This window comes from Perna viridis, chromosome 7 (genome assembly GCF_037379345.1).
Source record: "Perna viridis isolate PV_CMFRI_1.1 ecotype Kerala chromosome 7, ASM3737934v1, whole genome shotgun sequence".
Lineage (NCBI taxonomy): Eukaryota > Metazoa > Mollusca > Bivalvia > Mytilida > Mytilidae > Perna > Perna viridis.
The window spans coordinates 47,011,044-47,030,890 of NC_142451.1; the positions used below are offsets into that span (position 1 = coordinate 47,011,044).

The 19,847-nt window shown below is 32.1% G+C and overlaps 2 protein-coding genes across 2 annotated transcripts; one reads left to right on the forward strand and one right to left on the reverse strand.

Annotated features, from left to right (window-relative positions):
- The first annotated feature begins 2,275 nt into the window (after positions 1-2,275).
- LOC148612994 (uncharacterized) lies at positions 2,276-9,449 on the forward strand. The gene is made up of 5 exons (XM_088594942.1): positions 2,276-2,304; positions 5,265-6,001; positions 6,215-6,334; positions 7,588-7,722; positions 8,796-9,449. Exons 2-5 carry the CDS (start codon positions 5,278-5,280, stop codon positions 9,425-9,427), a joined length of 1,611 nt encoding a protein of 536 aa, XP_088451068.1. The 5' UTR covers positions 2,276-2,304; positions 5,265-5,277; the 3' UTR covers positions 9,428-9,449.
- Positions 9,450-13,056: 3,607 nt separating this feature from the next.
- LOC148612995 (uncharacterized) lies at positions 13,057-19,489 on the reverse strand. The gene is made up of 4 exons (XM_088594943.1): positions 19,392-19,489; positions 14,672-14,784; positions 13,812-13,909; positions 13,057-13,272 (listed from the first exon to the last, which is right to left on the reverse strand). The coding sequence occupies exons 1-4, from the start codon at positions 19,410-19,412 to the stop codon at positions 13,190-13,192; spliced, it is 315 nt and encodes a 104-aa protein (XP_088451069.1). The 5' UTR covers positions 19,413-19,489; the 3' UTR covers positions 13,057-13,189.
- Positions 19,490-19,847: the final 358 nt, after the last annotated feature.

Consider the following 19,847-nt stretch of genomic DNA (forward strand, 5'->3'; position numbering starts at 1 on the left):
AACTCGGACTCCACTAAAAACTGGTAGCATGGACCAGGTGCATCGGTAGGGTAAGCATCCTCTGCTTTTCTAGAAACACCCGCCGAGTTGCTCATAAAAAAAAGTCAAGTCCGGGATAGACAAACGAGGAAAGGAAAACTATGACCCGTTGAATAAATCAGTTTTCATGGTGCAGATGGATACACCATAACGATCCACGAGTTCATGATGACGACTATAAAACTTCTGTAGTGATGACTTCAATCTTGTAGCAACATAACCCTGTTCCAGAAGCCTATTTATTAGAGTTCTAGCGCGATACAAAAAGTCTGCGTAGTTTCGACAAGCTCTGGCATAACGTATGAGTTGTGATATGAACACTCCATACGCAGGTGCTGAAGGGATGAAGCACAGGTACTGTTTTAGTGAGGATACGTAGTTTATAAAAAAAAAATATTTCTGTCTGGTGTTCGTGCTCATGCCATAAAAGCAAATGTAATTAAAACTTGTGACATAACAAACTTTTTAGGGAACAACCATTTCATATTTAGGGCGGCTGGGATAAAATTCTCTACAATGCCTTGTTTGGAGAAAAATATAGGTCTTGCTTTTTTTCTCGGCGCAAAGCGTCGAAAAAAATTAAAATTATATATAAACAAATAATATAGGACAATATTAGATCTTGCCTGTTTATTTCCTGAATTTTTATTTCATTTTGATCCTAGTCCCATAAAACCAAATTGTAGTTTCCCTTCGTCAACTGGGTTATTTCATGTTCTAAAAATATAAACAAAAGACTAATAGGACAATATAAGATCCTGCCTTTTTATTTCTTGAAATTTCATTTCAAAATTGATCCTAGCCCCATAAAAAATAAATGGTAGTTCCCTTCGTCAACTTGGTTATTTCATGTTAACAAACAGAGACATGGACATAGAATACATTATTTTGATTCGGCATGATTGTGACATACAAATATAACGACTCTCATAAGCTTTCACCGAATATAAAATATAACGTATACATAATATAAAATACGCATTAATGTTCATGCACATATAAATAATTTTAAAATCACACAGTTTATAGCATGCATAGCGATTAAGCATTATCAGTACAATTATAAGCAACTAAAATAAATTCAAACCAAAATAATTTAATAAAAAGGCAGAGATAATAAATATGACTGCTTAAATGCAATACATATACATTCTGAGGAATTCCAGACTGAAGCAGACTACATGAAGCTACTTTCAGACCTGAAATGTTCAGGTAAGCTGTATAATACATCTGAGCTGCATAACGAAATACATTTTTGCCAAAAGAAAAAGTTCTTACCCGTGGGATATCCAAAAGATTGCTGTATGTGAAAGAATAATTGGATTGGTTTTTACCGACCACTGTTATTTAGACAATCTATATACAGGTTATTCAAGATTTTGAATGTTTCCAGTGCCTTGATTCTGATGCGACGGGTCTGTATAGTAGGCAACTGAGCTCTCTGTAATAAATCCAAATATGACGAGATGTAATTGTCATATGTAAGAAGTGCTCCTTCCTGCGCTTTTTTCTATTTTTAGTGTTAGTTTCCGAGTAGAAATACCAAGCCAAAGGGCCAAAATTAAAATGGCTAAGAATGAATGTATGAAAAATTGTAATTTTATCAAGCCCGGAAAATAATATGGATCCAATCGTTTTAGAACACGGAGTTACATGCTTTTCTACATACATTACTAATATGGACGTCAAATTTCATCTGATTGTCAGTTTCTGAGCCCAACAATTTGATTACATTTTAACAAGGTAATTTTGAATTTCGAACTCCGGTTGGGTTCGTGTCAAAAGATTTTTCCGAATTGCTATTACCTGAAAATTGTCAGGAATTGCCTATATTTTATTCAGTTTAAACCACTCTATCAGCCGATTTGACTTCATTTCAAGGTTGAAAATGACGAAGTATAGTCGTCCAGATATAGTTATAGAGGGATCCATATTTTCTGAGGGAAAAAATCGTTTAAAATACACTGAAAAGGAGGAGACCCAATAAAAGCCTTGTACTCCTTAATGAATGCCAACCCAACTGCTAAGAATGTTTCCGAGTTATACCAGTCAGATAAGAAATAGTGAGTTCTCACGTTTTTTTACATACAAAACACATCTTATTACCATCGAATTGTAAAAGGTGCGTGGATTCATTAATTATTTTCAGTCTGGTACATTCAATTGGGGCTAACGGAATTAGTTCCGTATTCATAATTGTGTCCAACCCGTTCCGTTTCTTTCACTTAGAAATATCTCAGCTGTTTCCGCTTTTCAACACGTGTGGTAAAAGATTTGAATTAAATTGGCAAAAAACTTGATATTTTTTGACGTGGTGACCTTGAATTATAAGTAAACGACCACATCAATACATAAAGAAAACTTCAAGAGGTGAATGGTAAAAATAGAAAATCGCATATGTGAAAAGTTATCGCAGAAACGACACCACCTGCGTCACGTCTCTGTTGTTGCTGGATTGTTGTGTAATCCTTGTTAAATATTGACAGCCTGTAGAGTTGCAAAACTAAAATTATGATATTTTATAGAGTTGAAAATTATTACTATTTTTAAAATGTTTTACCAAAAACAATGAATTAGCCATCACTATTTCATGTCAATCAGTCAATATCCTTTGAACAATTCTTCATTTGTATTTTGTACTTCTGACGTTGCACATTTGGTCATCAAAAGTCCTGCACATAATGAAGTTTTATTTCTAATTACTTTAACTGCCAATATAAATTACCTGTATGTTTTGAAATTGAAAAGAGTGTAAGCATTAGGGTGTGAATTGATCACTGAAAAGCAATTTTACTTGGTTATCGGGTATGATTTCACTTTATTACAGGCTAAGATGTAAATCAAAGTGTTTTTTTCTTTTTTTCAAAAGGGATGGGATCACAGCTGTCGCACCCCCTGGCTACGGCCTTGAGCATGACCATTCCTGAAGAATCTGATTATCATTGCATGTACAATTGTTTTTATTTTTAAGGCTATTGACATTGCATAGTTACATTGTACATGTATTATTAACCAGGTTCTTTTGTTTCTATTTTTATTGTTACAATAGGGCCTGTAAGTATTGATATATGCAGTGATTTATTTTTTTATTTAAAACTGCATCTACAAAATATACCTTATTTTGTGGAAAATGTTGTTGTTTTCAGGAAATTTAGATGCTTTTATAATACAGTACATCGTTTATGTACAGGAATATATTTTTGAAAATACTTAAATGTCTTACCAGATAACATTTTTGCTTCCAGTAGCCAATACCATATTTTCTGGACTATAAGTCAATATTTTTTTCAGCAAAGTGTCAACCTCAACTAATCTTCCACATCGACTTATATAAGGATTTTTCAAGAAAAAATGTTCATTTACAATGCATTTCATTAGATTTGTTTAGTTCACTTTTGATTGCTTTAATTCAAGATTTTGGTAAACTGCAATCAACGAAAGCAGTCACTCAAACTGTCAAACCTGCAATTGAATTCAAATATTGTTGATCATTGCTGCTATCCTTTATGTATGAATATGACGATATTTATAAAAACTTTGAAACTTTGAAACCGTTAAAATATATAAATGAACTCTATACTATAGAAGATATGTTAACAAAACCTTTTTTTATCTGGAAAGACATTATCGCGTGTTCTGGAGTTATAGGATCCTTATTATGCAAATTTATACCCATTTATGGTATGTCATAACACATTCGCACGTGGTTCAACTTATAATTAGTTTAGGTGTTATCTAAATGCCTAATTGCTACCAAATTTGCAGATAACAATTATTTTTTATTGTTTTTCCTTATACCAGATAATATTGTTTATTAATTACTGCTCGTAGTTATGACCAATTCGTCAAACAAATTTCTCGCTTATTTCACATGTGGGTGCACATGTTTGACATGTTTACGATTTTGTACTCCTGATGATCTAAGGCTTGAGAGCCATATACACGCCATTCAATAAAAGTAATTGAACTCGCGGACAAAGTACACTTTAACAAAAACACAAATATTAGTTCAGAAATAGTATACTTAATAACATCTCTTGAACAATATGCTGTTGAAAACAAACTGCTCAACTGGGATCTCCGCTGACACCTACCATAAATGCACACGTCTGATCCTTGACTTATCTGCCAAATTCGACTTATCTATGTTTTTTCGTTGATTTTGCTCAAAATTAGGCAATATGACTTACACTCCATATCAATTTATAGTCCGGAAAATACGGCATTTAATAGGTTTTGAAAATTTTACACCTTTTGGGAAAAAATGAACCATTTTTTAAAATAAATTGGGCAACTTTCTTTTGAGGAAACATCCTATTTTGGTGGTAACTAAAGGTAAACAATATCACAGAAAGGGTCCTATAAAGTAACAAGTAATGATCCAAAACTCCCATTCAATAACAGGAAGTAGTTGTAGAGTAAAGGCTAAAATTATACTAATAAAAACCCTTGGGGATAAATATGATGATAAAAATAAAGTGTCAAGACTTAAGTTCTGGATAAAAAAAAATAATTGAAAATGAGACTTATAACCCCTACAACAAGGTATAGACAAACAATATATGTAGGGTCAAGAGAATTCAGTCCACATTTATTGCTTGTTATGTGTACATTGTACATACTAACATAAAATGTACATGTTATTAAGGTTCTTGATTGCTCTTTTGCAAAGCACAATTATTAACTCTTAAAAGTTTATTGGAGAGGGCTTTTTGTGTCTTTGATCCTAATTGGCCCAAAAAATTATAGTCTTGTTTCCTGCTAGGAGAGACAGACAGGGTATTTATTTATTTTTTTCTAGAACATTTTACATTGAGTTATTGAGGAACCAATCTAGACTTTAATGGGTCTTGAGCCAAAGTGGTCTTAAAATGTTTAGTGTAGGCACAAAAAAAAACTCAGGTTGTTAGGGTAACTGGAAACAGACATATTATTTTTTTCTGGCCTTATATTAATTGATTTGTTTAAAATTGAAAATTTTATGAAATATAAAGCTAAGTGTCATTCTGCATATACAAATGTACATGTATATACATTTTGTATCACAATGATTTATAATTCTTGCATACACATGTACATTTTACAGATAATTTAAAAGGACACATTTGTGAAAGGAACATACATATGGAATTATATCTTCTCTTAAATTTACAATGCTTTTTTATGATTAATGCTTTATGAATGGAAAATAAATGAATGATATTGTGTTTTTTTTTTCATAACAGTAGCGGACTTGTAATGAAGATAGACATGGGCAAGAAGCATAAACAAAAATCCAACATAGAATCATCCAAAGTTAATGGAATAGATGAACCTGACTGTTTCATTCCAATGAAGGGAACAAAGTTGAAAAGTAAAGCTAAGAAAAACAGTGATACTTCACGAGACATGGATGATTCTGATGATGAAAATGAACAATTCAGTAAAATGAAAAGTCATACATTAAAGTCTAAGGTTGATGTCTCTAAACTTGAAAATGAGGGTTTTACTGTTCCAAATGGCCCTCAAAATTGCTGTAAGGATGGTGGTATGGGTAGTAAAAACCTTAAACATAAACTAAATGAAAGTGATTCAAAAAACCATAAAGGGGTTTTTAAAAAGACCAAGTTGAAACACAAACTGGAAAATAGAGTTGCAGAGGAAAGCAATGAGTTTGAAGATAGTGACAGTGGTTTTCATGAAGTGGAGTTGAAACACCAAAATATAAAGCACAATTTTGAGAAAAGTGTTCAGGTTGGTAAACCAAATCAAGAGTCAGAAAGTAAATGTCAAGTTACCAGTGGAAAAAGTGACATTAAAGAACAGAAAACACTTACGAAATTAAAGTCGAAATCATTAGATTCTAGTGCTCAAGCAGACAGTTCTACCTCCTTTACAACCCAGGGAGATTATGATTTCTTCAAATTCCATCTTGACATGATTCCACCCAAGTTTCTTGAGGGTGCTACAGTGGATGATGATGGTTTGTATTTCTTTAAAAAGTTTTTAATTTTTTTAAATTTTTTATTTGTATTAACTTGTTGCATTGTTTGTAAATTAATGATCGTCGACATGTATACAGAGTACATGTGAACTGGATGTTGAATTAAATTTCTTTAATTTTTAATTAGTTTGAAAAGGTAATTGCTTGTTATTGCTTTATACATGTATCTAAAACAAATTTCTGTCCTTACAGAAGATGATGAAGAAACACATCAATTACAACCTCCATCCAAGTGGAAGAAGTCAGATGGCAAAGGCAAACCTGGAAATAAAACAACGTCACAGGCATCTGACATTAGCTCTACAGATACATGTAAGAATGATTAAAAATGGCGTACTTTAAAATCATAGAATCATGCTTCATGTCCTTCTTGAGTCATTTGAGATTCAGAGGTTCAAATGTACTTTCATGAGTGAAAGGTCCTGGTCTTTACCAAGTTTCAAACCAAAGGTCCACTTGAGGGGAATAAAAAATCCACAAAAAGCGTCAATTAAATGGGTTGAAGGTCCAAGGTCCAGATAAACAAAATTTTGAAGGTCCTAGGGCAGAAATTTGAGGTTAACAGACCTTGTACAACCGCTAATTTGAATCCTTAAGATTTGTTTCAGATCTATATATTGTTGATAAAACATGGTCTTACATGTATGTAATTTTCAATGCATTTCCAATGAATGTATTACAGTGAAACTTCTCCAAACCGGCCACCACTGGGACAAGAAAAAATGGCCAGTTTACAATGCGTTTTTAATGCGTTCCATAACCCTACACCTTGTTTTCTTGGTCTAGACAAGTTAAATGCCAATTCAAAATTTTTGGCCTTTTATTACATTTCAAAGCTTGCATCATCTGTAAAGATTTGATTTTACAAACAGCACTGCCGACAAAATAATGTTCATGGTTTTGAAAGAATGTGTATTAAAGATCAAAGAGCTATTGATGGTAATCAAGTATTTGTATTGTTTTCGTAAATTCCCTATCAACAAAGTCTAATAATTTCACCCCTATGTTGTTTAAGCTTGGTCACAGGTCACATTAATTGACAGTTAAAAGATCATATGACCCGGTTGCCTGACGTATGTACACACCAATTAACAGCCAAACAGTGGCAAAATGTAATGTCTGGATTAAATTTGTTGTTTTAACCACTGTCCCTTTCAATTATCATCTGTCCACTGATGAAATGCAAACCGGTCAGTGAATGAATTATTAATTAAGTAATATTACGTAATCATTTACAGTTTTGTGTACACATTTATTACAGGTGAATAATAACCGGGTGGCCGGAATTGAGAGGTTGTTTTTATTTGAAATATGTAACTAAAACTGTGAAAAACCGGCCGATGTATGGTTTTAGGGGTTGGCCGGTCTAATGAAGACAAAACACACAGGTTTTAAGGTATATCGGCCAGGACTTTTGAAAATAGCCGGTTTGAAGGGAAGACCAGTTTTCTAAGGGTCTGGTTTGGAGAAGTTTTACTGTACAAAGTATTATTTGAAATGAAAAGATGTTTACTAAAAAGTAGACGATAGTGATGCTAACCCTGTTAAAAATTCTTTCATTACAGATAGCAAGATCAAGGAAAAAATGAAACACAAGAAAAATAAGAAGAAAGATAAAAAGACTTCTAAGTCATCAGATAATGAAGACCGTAGACGGAGGCTGAGAGAAAAACTTTTAGCCAGAATTGAAGAGTTGAAAGGTAATGGACAATTCAGATGTTAAATGCATGAATTTGTCAATTTCACTAAAAACAAATCTATTATCTTATTTGTCTTTGACTGGGAGAAGTTTTTGTTTTAGATAACATACAGGAAAATGTCAACAGTGTTATTATTCAAACAGAATTTGTTAAAACTTCTCCTCCTTGTCATTGATGTCTAGATTATGTCCTTCTGTATTCATTCAATTACATGATGTTATTTAAAGAACAATGTGGTTTAATCCTTTGGACCTTTCAACATAGTGTGGTGGACCAAACCATGCAGTTTGAAATTATGGTGTATATGTATCAAGTGTTAAATCAATACATGTATTATGTAAATTTTGCACTGTTTATATACTAATTGAAGATTTGCACCTCCAAATATTGACAAATCTGATTCTATTACATTTTGAGCATGTTGAACTAAACCCCTTTTTCAGCAGTATATCACTATATGCTTTCACTAGTACATTACTTAAATTTATGACCTTCATTGTATTTTAAATGTTTATACGTATTGAAGATATTTATGTTCTGACAAATATAGAATAATGTGGTAGGTCCATACTATTCTAATTAACCCTCACAATTTAACTCTTCATTTCTTTTTTCTGAAAAAGTCTCAGACCTTCCCATCCCTTACCTTAACACGTTATTTAGGACCTTTCATTTTCCTCAAGTGGTCCTTCAGAATTTGAAAAAGTGATGGTGTATATTGTATATACCAGCATTCAGGTGGTATCGCCCCTTTTTGACAAAGTTTTCTTTGACCAGTCATGGTGAAGTCACAATGTCATACAACCAATACAGTAACCATCAATCATACTGCCACAAGAAGCAGTTGAATTTTCAAGAAAAATTATATCTTGAATAATCATTCAATGATATGAACTACACATTCAATAAATTTTACTTTTGAACAGAAACATCTGAAATCGCTCTTGCTTAAAGCCTCAGGCCATAACAATTGAATATTGATAACTATTAATTATATAGAAAAATTTATTTTTGTGTCGGTATGCTGAAATACATTTTCCTTCTTTTTATCTTATGCCTTTTCTTTAAAACAGGTAAAAGAAACCTTACAACAGATGAAATCATTGAAAAGAAAAAACTCCGACGAAAACAGAGCAAGTTGAAGACAAAAATGAAAAAGAAAGAAGGGAACACAACCAAGGAGGCTATTCCAGAGGAGGCTATTCCAGAGGAGGCTATTCCAGAGAAAAAACCTCTTGTCACACCAGTTAAAGACAAAAAGAGTGGGAAAATGGTGTTCAGTAAATTTGACTTTGTTGACTCTGGTGAAAAAGAGGCTTCTCAAAGTAAATTGAAAGGGAAGGACTACAAGCGACTACTAGAAAAAGTAGAAAAGAAAAAAGAGAAAATTGACAAGATAAAAGAGACAAATCCACAACAAGCAAAAACAATGCACAAAAAGGAAGCGTGGAAAAATGTAATAATGAAAGCAGAAGGTGAAAAAATTAAGGACGATCCAAACTTATTAAAGAAAAGTTTGAAAAAGAAGGAAAAAATGAAAGAAAAAAGGAAAAAGAAGTGGGAAGACAGACAGTCACAGACTGAAAATAGAATGAAGGCACAGCAAGATAAACGTCAGAAAAATATTCATGCACGAAAACAAGCTAAAACAGACAAGAAAATTAAACGTGCTAAGAAAAAAGGCCGGATGGTGCCTGGATTTTAATTTGAATAAAATATTTTATTTATATTTTTTTTTCTGTTCAGAGGTCAAAAGTATGAACTGATATTGGTATACTGTAAATGAATTAGTATACTTATTGAATTGTTTTTGTGAAAATAGTGAAAATTGTTTTATGGTCCTCATCATGAACTCATGGATCGTTATGGTGTATCCATCTGCACCATGAAAACTGATTTATTCAACGGGTCATAGTATTCCTTTCCTTGTTTGTCTACCCCGGACTTGACTTTTTATGAGCAACTCGGCGGGTGTTTCCAGAAAAGCAGAGAACGCTTACCCTACTGGTGCACCTGGTCCATGCTCCCAGTTTTTAGTGGAGTCCTAGTTGCTCATTTGCTTTTGTTACTTTGTATGTATTATTTTAGTTACTTTATGTTGTTTGTTGTGTATGTCTATTTTCCATGTCTGGTCTTTGCCCCTGGATTGTATTCTTTTGATAACCACTATAACCTTGGTTCCCTTGATTACTCTTATACAAGTATTGAAAAAAAAAATGTATTTATAACATTATAAAATAAGAAAAACAAGAAAATGACTATGTCAACATGGTTTGATGTCAAAGTAAACGGGAGTTGAACTACATCCAGAGTCATTCATGATATAAGAACCAGTATTTATTACTAATTACTTAAGTTACTAAGAGTACAGTGTTTTTCTACTGAAACTGCTCTCATACTACTGAACAGAATTTTTCTTAACTTGATTTGTAGAAAAAGCAGTGTTTATTTTAACTTATTATTAGGTAATTTGAACCCTCAAATTATGGGAGTTATGCCCTTTAAGCATAATTTTCCTGAAATATCTTGTCATTGCATCTCCTCTTTTACTGTTGAACGGAACCGTGATACTTGGTTTGTAGTAAGGATACATAGTTGATCTGCTATCAGGCCATTTGATCCCTCAAATTTTGTGGGAGTTATGTCCCTTTGATCTTAGTTTCTTTTTAAGTACACCACTGAATTATTATATCAATACAACTAATAAGTTTCTTAACAGAATTTCATGAAACTTGATGTGTAGTATTGACACATTTATGTACTTACATGTGTGTTTTTTTCCAGTAAATTTGATTCCCTAAATTTTATGAGAGTTGTGTTCTGTTAGAATAGTAAACTGAAGCACTATCAAAACATGATTTCAATGCAACTCCTAAAATCAAAGGCTGCTTCATTATATTTTTTTTTTTGCATTATAAATTCATGGAAATCTTTACCCAGTCTCATACCTTTTACCAACTACTCCTTTGATGTGGGGCATAATTTTTTTTATCTTCTACAGTTTTCAGTTCAAATTATGTCATACTTAATTTGCTTAATTTGTACTTAAGTGATTTTTCATGGAGATGTACCAAATTACAAGTACCATTTCCTCAAAAAATGGGTCTTGTTTTAAGTAAAAAATTAAGAGGGAGGTGCTTTATTTGTTAATATATCAATAAAAATTGGTAAAGAAGCATCCTCCGAAGAGGTGCTTAACAGAAAACCAGGAATATGAGGAAAAATTTCCGAAGCATTAAAAAAAGGACAATTCAGCTACATGGAAATCCAAGTATGTGGTGAAAACTTACGAACAGCAAATGGAGATATTTAAGTTTGCTTTTTATCTTTATTTTCAATACTTAAAACAGGTTTCCTATTCTAAGTTTTGATAAAGCAACTTCAACTTGATTTGGCAACTTAGTAAATGTTGGAAGTAGCTTTTTACCAATTTAATGGGATCAGATCTTACAAGTGTTACATGGTTTGTATTCTAAGGGAAGTAACTCCAGTGAAAAAAAATTACATATTCAGCCTGCATTTGTTTTTCAACCAAATGTGATTTTTAATTTTTAGTAAAAATGTTTGAAGAAAAATCCTTTTATTTTCATTCCAAAAAGTATTTATTGCGAGTTTAAATTATAAAAGTTAAAACTTAGGTGCATTTTTGCAAAAATATGTGTCATGGAGGGCAGTTTGATATTACCACATATATCAAGCCTATAATTGTTTGGGCAAGTATGGACACAGTATTAAAGCTTGATGCGGCTTTGATATAAGATTTTGTATAGGTATTTGAAACAGGATAAAAAATTGACCAGAAGCAAAGTGGCTGATTCTGGTCCCCATTGAAGAATTACGAAATTGTTACAATAACCTCAAAATCCTTTAAGGTATTGTTGCATTTTGTAGTACAATTTCACAGAAATTTCCATTTCCTTTTACTGAAGTTATCATTTAAACAGTAGGAAGACACTTTTGTCTCTGGTCCCTTATTCCTAATTGGTTCAAAATAAATCCCAGCCATCCTTTGGTGGTAGAGCACCTTGTGGTACAATTTCAAAGAGAGTAAAGTTATTGTCTGAACATCAGGAAAATTCTTATTTCTGATCCCTCATTATAAAGCATCACAAATCTTTACTCCCAATTCAATCCCAGCCTCTTTCTGGAATAGAATATCATGGAACATTATCATAGCCATCCATATGCTTTTACCAAGTTACATAGTTAAAATTTATGAAATGCTCATTTTGGTCCAGAATTCAAGAACGGATTGGGGTCATAATCCCTTAAACAAATACCAACCTTCCTGTTGTAGCTTTGAAGCTTTTAATTTTTTTAAAAGATCAACCAATACCATTAAAGTAATAACATGAGTGTCAACAGACAATAACAACATTATATGATTGCAAATATTTTGCAATAGTTAAACACCTATTTAGAATTTTACTGCTTTTTTTAGAAACATGTTTTGGAAATTTTATGGTAGTCGGGCATTTGTTCTTGGGTCAAACTAGATATTATTTAGATCTCTGTGGTTAAATTCCTGTAAATCAGCCATGCATAACACATTCAAGTTATTGTCCAAATTCATTGCAGCCTAGACCTAAAACAGTGCTGGAAAAAAATCATTAATTTGATCTTGAGGTCAAAGTTCATGGTCAAATGTCATCAACCAGTAAGTGACACATCCTCTTAAGCTGATCTACTGGTACTCTCATCTCCAATATCAAAAGTATACATTAAAAGATAACAAAGTTACAGCCCAGACAAAATTTGTTACAGACAGACAGACAGACTGACTGATTAATAAAGGGCATCCACCACATAGAGATTGGGACCTAATTACATACATAAAATTTGATCATCGAAAGTATTTTTTAAAGAAAAGGTGTAAGTACAGTTCATTTCATTTAATACCTGTATCAATACCCACCTTTATAGATGAAGGATAAAGTGCCAGCAAACCTAAAAAGTCATTGCAGTGGGTCTAGACAAGTGACATGTATTCCTTAAAGTAGTACATGTAGCAGTAATTGTGTTGATCTCTCTCTCTCCCTCATACACACACAAACAAGGTGACAGTCAACTAGAAGCCTTATCTTTCTTTTCTCTGGCTGTTTGAACCTAATTCTTGCGAAAATGTTTAAAAATAACATTTTGTGTTGATTTAAGGTTGACATTTGCAATGATGGGTCACTTTAAAAATGAACATACAGCAAAATATTGTTACTATACAAAAGTATTGTTGGTGGGTGAAAAGTCGTTTTCAAAACTGGGTCAGTTAGCATGTAGGGTGACCATTTCGAGTTTTTTTAAACATAAAACTAGATTTTGCAGGGCAGTAGGCTAAAATAAATCATCTTCTCTTTATTTAATTAGAAAACATTTACAATATCTATGGACAGCTCTACATGACATATTTTGTTCCCATGATCACATGTCTAAGGAAACATGAGTTCTAAACAGTTTCTAAGGAAACACGACATCATGAATCAACTTCCATGTTATTAGATGATTGGTCCTTCTTTGTGCTGGTTTTCTTCTCTGGTTCAGGAACTGGTGATTCAACTGTAAAGAGGAAAATTTGTCATTAATATTTTAATGTCTAATCAAGTTCTTGGGATACATTGATATGCTGAATTAAACTACCATGACTGACAACATTCAATGTGTGTCTAAAAAAAAACAGGCATGAAGTTATAGTTGTTGTGCTAAGTATACCCACACTTGTACAGGAAGTTGATATCGGATAACAACCAAATTGGTTTCCAATATATATCCATCTACATAAAAGCCAACCATATTTTAAATCAATCCATTTGGAGTTGATATATTTCAGATGGACAGAAAAAAAAAAGAAGTCCTATCAGAATCTACCATTGAGAGGGGGTTAATAAGAAGCTGTATATATCTGAAGGCCATACTTGTCCAAATGTTTAGGGTTAGATCTCTGTAATCACCCTGGGGACATTTTAAAAGATTAGTAGATAAATTAAATATTGATTTTAACCATGAGGAATTTTCATAAAAAGAGCACATAATGTACTCAAGACTTTAAAAAGCCATAATTTTTAGAACAGTTGGTTATCTCCCTTTGAAAGTCTTACCATCCATCCTGATCTTTTCTTTCTGTTGATGCCTGATCCTCTTCAGCAACTTATGTTTCCTTTTCCCTGAGACTCTTGTGGCACATGTCCTGTTTTGTCTAGAAATGAAATAGTAATACAGTGAAACCTGTCAAAAACAAAAAATTTTCTGACTTCAAGGGGTGGGAGGGGGTAGACATAAGGTAAGGGACACAACTTTTACAAATCATTGGAATATTTGTATTCAGCATTTAATATTAATCTCATTTAAGAATCAAAGTAACTTGAATTGATTTCATTGTTTCAAATGAAAGCTTGAAAGACTTTGGTGAATTGAATATGGTACAAACATATCACTGATTTCAGGAGTTATGTCCCTTACCCTAGTTCTACCTCCTAAAAAGGGTTTAGTTATGAAAGGTGTTCTGTTTACCCAGGTTCAAAATACCTTTAAATTGATACTTTAAATGGGATTTGAAGTAAAGTGTCTGGTTTATACAAGTTTTGGGATTCCTCAAGGATAAGTTTAGACAGGTTTCACTTTAATATGGGTAATGTATATTGCAATGTTATGACAAATTGAATATTTTATGAGGCAGAAAAAGTGAAATTAAATGGAATGGAAACTTACATGAAATAAAAACTAGTAAAAGGGATAGGGAGAAGCTGATTGGAAAAGTTATTCATGGGAAATCCCTTTCCGATCCTCACTTTTCTAAAAATAAAAATTTATCTCCTGTAATTCAGTTTAAGCTTAATAGAAAACAGAAAAAAAATTGTCAGCAGTCTCCTGGAAATAATTATATCATAAGACACCTACACTATGTCTTAGCAATATGATTCTTGAAATAGTAAAGGAAAGTAATGGGAAAAAAACTTACTTTATTTTTTTCAGTTGTTCTTTTGACAAAAGTTCAGCATCTTGAATATCCACCAATCTGGTCCTTGTGTCCTTGGTTTTAGGCTTCTTATTCTTGATTTTATTCTTCTTATCCTGCCAGACAAACATGATTTAATGTTACACACATCTATGTAGGCATCAATGAATCACTTTAAGTAAGTATATCAGAAGGCAAAGCAAAGTGAATATTTGTGAAGGCAAGGAAAACCAATCATTTAGCAATCACTATGAATAATCAAAGGCAAGGCAAAGTGAATCTTTATGTGGGTTGGGAGAACATTAAATAATAACTAATCAGATGCCAAGCAAACACATGCATCATCAGTGGGGAAGGAAATGTGTAAAAGGCCAAGCAGAGCAAATTTTGGTGAAGTAATAAAACGTAATTTGTAGAGAAAATAATGGATATCACAAGGCCAAGCAAAGTAATACCTTCACAGCTGCAGTGAATAACATATGTATTCAACCAATAGCAGGGAAATCATGTTTATTGTTAGACTTCTCAATATGATTACTAATCATAAACACAGAATAAAAACAATCAGTTCCCTATTATTAGATAAGTCAGTCATGATTAGCTGATTAGAGAAAGTTGAATCATCTTACATACTCAGTTTATTATCAGCATTACTTGTTATTTCATTAATGAAGTTGATTGGAAAACTAAGGCTACAGAGATTTAGATAATGTTTCCAATGGACCCATCACTTGATTAAAATCTGTAAGTTCACGGGCAGATCCAGACATTTAAAAAGGGGGATGCTCCAGAAAATTTAAAGGGGGGGGGGGGGGAGTCAGACTATAATTTGCTCATTTTTATCAAATTTAGTGCAAGGGGTGGGGGGTTATAACCTGCTGAACCCTCTCCTTGGATCTGCAATTGCTTTTGCTATTGATTAGAGGATGAAGTCTACAATAGGAGTTGAAATTATAGCTCAGATAAGTGAAGTACAACAAATGAATAGAAACAGATGTTTGAAAACAATTATTTTTAAAAACCAGGCAGTAAGTGAGTCACAAATAGAACTTAATCATACATTTTTATCATCTTACAAACTACTGAGTTAAATTGATGGATTGTGGTTTAATGTTTCCATGCATTCATTTCATGACAAGAACAAGACACTTGTTTGACATGCTGAACCAGATGCAACAGCCTTAGAGAAGGCAAGCCACGCTACTCAGAAACAATTATCTTCTATTCACTAAATATCATGCGCTTGGTGGAAAGCTAGGATTGTCAATTTTAAAGTCTTTTTGTTTTTAAAAACCAAAAAAGATTCAAAAACCTCCAACACTTAGGCTAACCCAGGACCACCAAGATGGTTGAATTGGGTGAAAAGAAAATTAATTCCTTTTAAATCTTCATTGGAAAAAAATGAACTTTCAAATACGTTTACTTAATCTTCATTTGGACAAATTAAAACAGCTTGCTCAGAGTATGAATTAGGTAGGTTTCACTCTACTTACACTATAGAGGAGTTTGCCAGAAAATTAAAAGGTTTTGTACTTATAATAACAAGAACTGCTTGATTATCTGATGATGATATAATGAGTCATGTCAAAGCAAACTTTCTACATTTCTTTCAAGCTCTGCTACTAGCATATGCTTAGGATGATTATCTACAAATTTCTGTAATAACAAATCAGTAGACTGTATTAACATTTGATCGCAGCCTAGAAGGGTGCAGGAAAAATACTGTTATGTTTTTTTTATTTGTAATGCATGTAGATGAACTTTGGATAGCAATTCTAATTGATATATAGGACCTGGCATTATTTCAAATATGAAGGTCCCATTGATGTTAGCAAAGCTTCTCAAATGTAAGGAAAGTTAAGATTTTTACACCTACTTCAAACGCTGTCCAAAAAAAACTTTTAAAAGGGCAAGCACTACAACAGCAATTTTCACCATTTGATAGATTTTTATCACTTAATTGAATATTTTTATATCAATATCATACATATACATGTATACATAGGAAGTATGTTATAAGAGTGTTGAATGCCTACAAGTAGAAACAACCAACTGCAAGATTTAATGTTGTTATTGTTATTTATACACACGAAGTAGTGAGTGCAATGCATCTTTATTTAATTTATGGAATTATATCTGAATAAAAAGAACATCTCACATACAAATTATGATATTGAACTTTTTTTTAGAGCAATTGAAGAACTTTTAATAGTGGACAACATTGTTATATCTTAAAATTTTAATAGTGGACAGTACTGTTATATCTTAAAATTTTAATAGTGGACAGTACTGTTATATCTTAAAATTTTAATAGTGGACAGTACTGTTATATCTTAAAATGTATGCAACGGACAGCATGATTTGACTCACAAAATTAGACTCCAACACTGAGGAATGAACCTTAGACCGCTCTGTGACAAGCAAGCGACAAACTGATTCAGCTAAAGAATTAATCCTTTATCCAAGTCAATTAACTGGATATTTAAATCTCACTACCTACTACAATGCAGATAGGCTGTCCTGCCACATGTACAAGAAATCACTACAAAGAAGGTATAAATGTTAATTTAATCAGGTATAAAGTATGACACCTGCTCACAACAAGTCAGCTTAAAAAATCATTACAGAAAAGAACATCTTTCTTATTAATTATTTCCTTTAGGTTTTATGATAACAACCAAATTTGTCAAACAACTTCACATGTATTATCATTGTGCAATTAGTGTGAGTTCTTACTTCAATTTTTTTTTTATTTTTTAGGCCAAATGAAATGAATTATTAGATTCTCATCCCCTCCTGCCCTTAAAGAATTGACAAAAATGAAATGAACTGGGGTGGGAATTTCAAAATCAGAATTTTTTCCCATCAGTTTCTAGTATTGAGATACTATACCACACAAATCTTTAATTTCTTGGTGACTAATATGATATTTCTTCTTTGAAACTGATATGGCTATGGATTTAGAACATTCCTATACTTCAAATAGCTAAAATTAGGCTAGCAAATATCTGGTAATAAATACAAAATTAAAAATAAAACCATCCCACCCATCCAATAATTTTTATGAAGGGTGGATGAGAATCTACCATATAAGTTTACATATTTGAACTAAGTCTTAGTTAGGAAACAGTTTGATTCTGAAGAGGTCTGGCTTCTTTCTACCATGCCAAATGAAGTAGCGAGGTATTGTGTGATACCCTCCTTAGTTGCATGTTCATCCACTGGTCTGCCCACTGATGGCTTCCAGATAATAGTTTGAGAATGGATCAATGATTGTTTTTTAAACCTTCCACACTAGTTTCGTACTATAAAATAAAGGTTGCTATTGATAGTTAGCAAAATCCAAAATGTAGGTTATAAATTACATGTATGCCATTTGACTGCAATAAAAAATACTAATTTTTTTGTTCAGATGGACAAGATTACCAGTAATTATTTTAAAATTCAGAAATTCTGTTGCACAAAATACAGATGTGAGACACTATAAGAAACACTTTTAAAAGGACTAGTCATGATTACCACCAAGCTAACTTCAGATATAAAAACAATTTTTAACAATAGAATGGTTTTGAAATGATAGTTCATAACAGTCAATTAATTTCATCATGTTTATGCCTCATTAATGTCGAAGGGAGACGACCAACAAAAATGAAAATTAGCCATCTAAATCTAATACCACATATGTTAATACTTCAAAAACTTTTTAGTAGATAATAACTTTTAAATTCTGATCTCATCTTTATTCAATTTGACTATCAAATCAAATCAAATCAGCATTATTTTAAGAAGGCAAGTTCATTACAACAATACAACATAATCTTGACTATATTGACTTATAAAGAATTTGAAAGAGGGAAAATCATATGTATGATGTAATGAACAGATTGTTGCTGAATATTTCCTGGTTCTATGATAAAGGTAGCTCAAATAATTGAAAACCAGAAAGAAAATCCAAAAACCAGGGGTATAAATTTGAAAACCTCAATAAATAACGCTTTGGGTGGTACAATTGCTCACTATGTTTTCTAAACATACAAATGTACTTGAATTATTTTATACCCTAAAAAAAGCTTTTCTATAAATATTCCAACACTTTCTAGCTACCCAACGAAAGTCTATAATAATCAATACAGTGTCAGCACTTTGAATTAGTCACATGTCTTTCTGATGCCATATTGATTATTACAGACTTTCGTTGGGTAGATATCAAGTGTTGTAATACAAGTAAGCATAAAAAACAACTTTCTTCATGAAAAAAAAATCTAATGAATATTCAAATAATATATTAAGTTATGCAAAAAAAAACACAAACAAACAACAAAAGATATCTTATTGAGCTTTTTTAATATGTACACCTGGTTTTAGGTTATTTGAGGTACCACCTTGATAAAATATTACCATTTATTTGACCTAGGAGCTATAAAGCAAGGCCATCTTACTTCATGTAAAATGGGCTTTATTCCAAATAACTTTGCTGTGTTGAAATGCAATATTTATTCTACTTTCATTCATTAATTTTGCTTGGTCGTCATTAGCTTCCACTAGGAGAGAGCTAGTGACACATAAACATCAGAAAAAAAGGACTTCTTCATCAATGACAATGTGACCATAAAACTTAAAAGATATGACAGATTCTATGGCCCTCAAATACATTTGATGATTTTGAAGAAATGCAATTTTGTCGTTTGTTATTTTAAAAATCTTATGTCACATCTTTACTTACTTTATTTGATAGTTTCGCCATATAGATTTTGTAAACAAATAGAAACACGTGTTACGTTTGTTATCGCCGGAAATGTATTGAACGTTATAATAAAAAACGAATAACGTGAAGGGAAGAAACCGGAAATATTGTCATAAAATCGACCCATTTTATATTCACCCCTTTTGGGTCCTCCGTGTGAAACATCATGCTTTACTTATACATTTTCCACTTTATAGATTATGCTCAATAGTTTGCTTTGAATATATCAGATACTTTGTTTTGATTTGTAATACTTAGTCTAAAAAGTTATAAACATGTCTATCAAAATAAATGATTCAAGCTTTTATCTATCCAAATCAGGGGCCCACAAACAAAATGATTGTACAAGGTATAGATCAATAAATAAGGATAAATGATTAAAGATAAGTAGACATTTATTCAAATCTATAATAAAGTTGGGGATATCTCAGAAAA

Bases quoted from the DNA above. Each gene is read 5' to 3' on its own strand.
- LOC148612994 (XM_088594942.1), top strand. From the start codon at position 5,278: ATGAAGATAGACATGGGCAAGAAGCATAAACAAAAATCCAACATAGAA. The intron at 6,002-6,214 runs GTTTGTATTTCT...CTGTCCTTACAG, and splicing joins TGCTACAGTGGATGATGATG to AAGATGATGAAGAAACACAT. The intron at 7,723-8,795 runs GTAATGGACAAT...TCTTTAAAACAG, and splicing joins CAGAATTGAAGAGTTGAAAG to GTAAAAGAAACCTTACAACA.
- LOC148612995 (XM_088594943.1), bottom strand. From the start codon at position 19,412: ATGGCGAAACTATCAAATAAA. The intron at 14,785-19,391 runs GTAAGTAAAGAT...TTTGTCTGGCAG, and splicing joins TGGCGAAACTATCAAATAAA to GATAAGAAGAATAAAATCAA. The intron at 13,273-13,811 runs GTAAGACTTTCA...TCCTCTTTACAG, and splicing joins AGAAAAGATCAGGATGGATG to TTGAATCACCAGTTCCTGAA.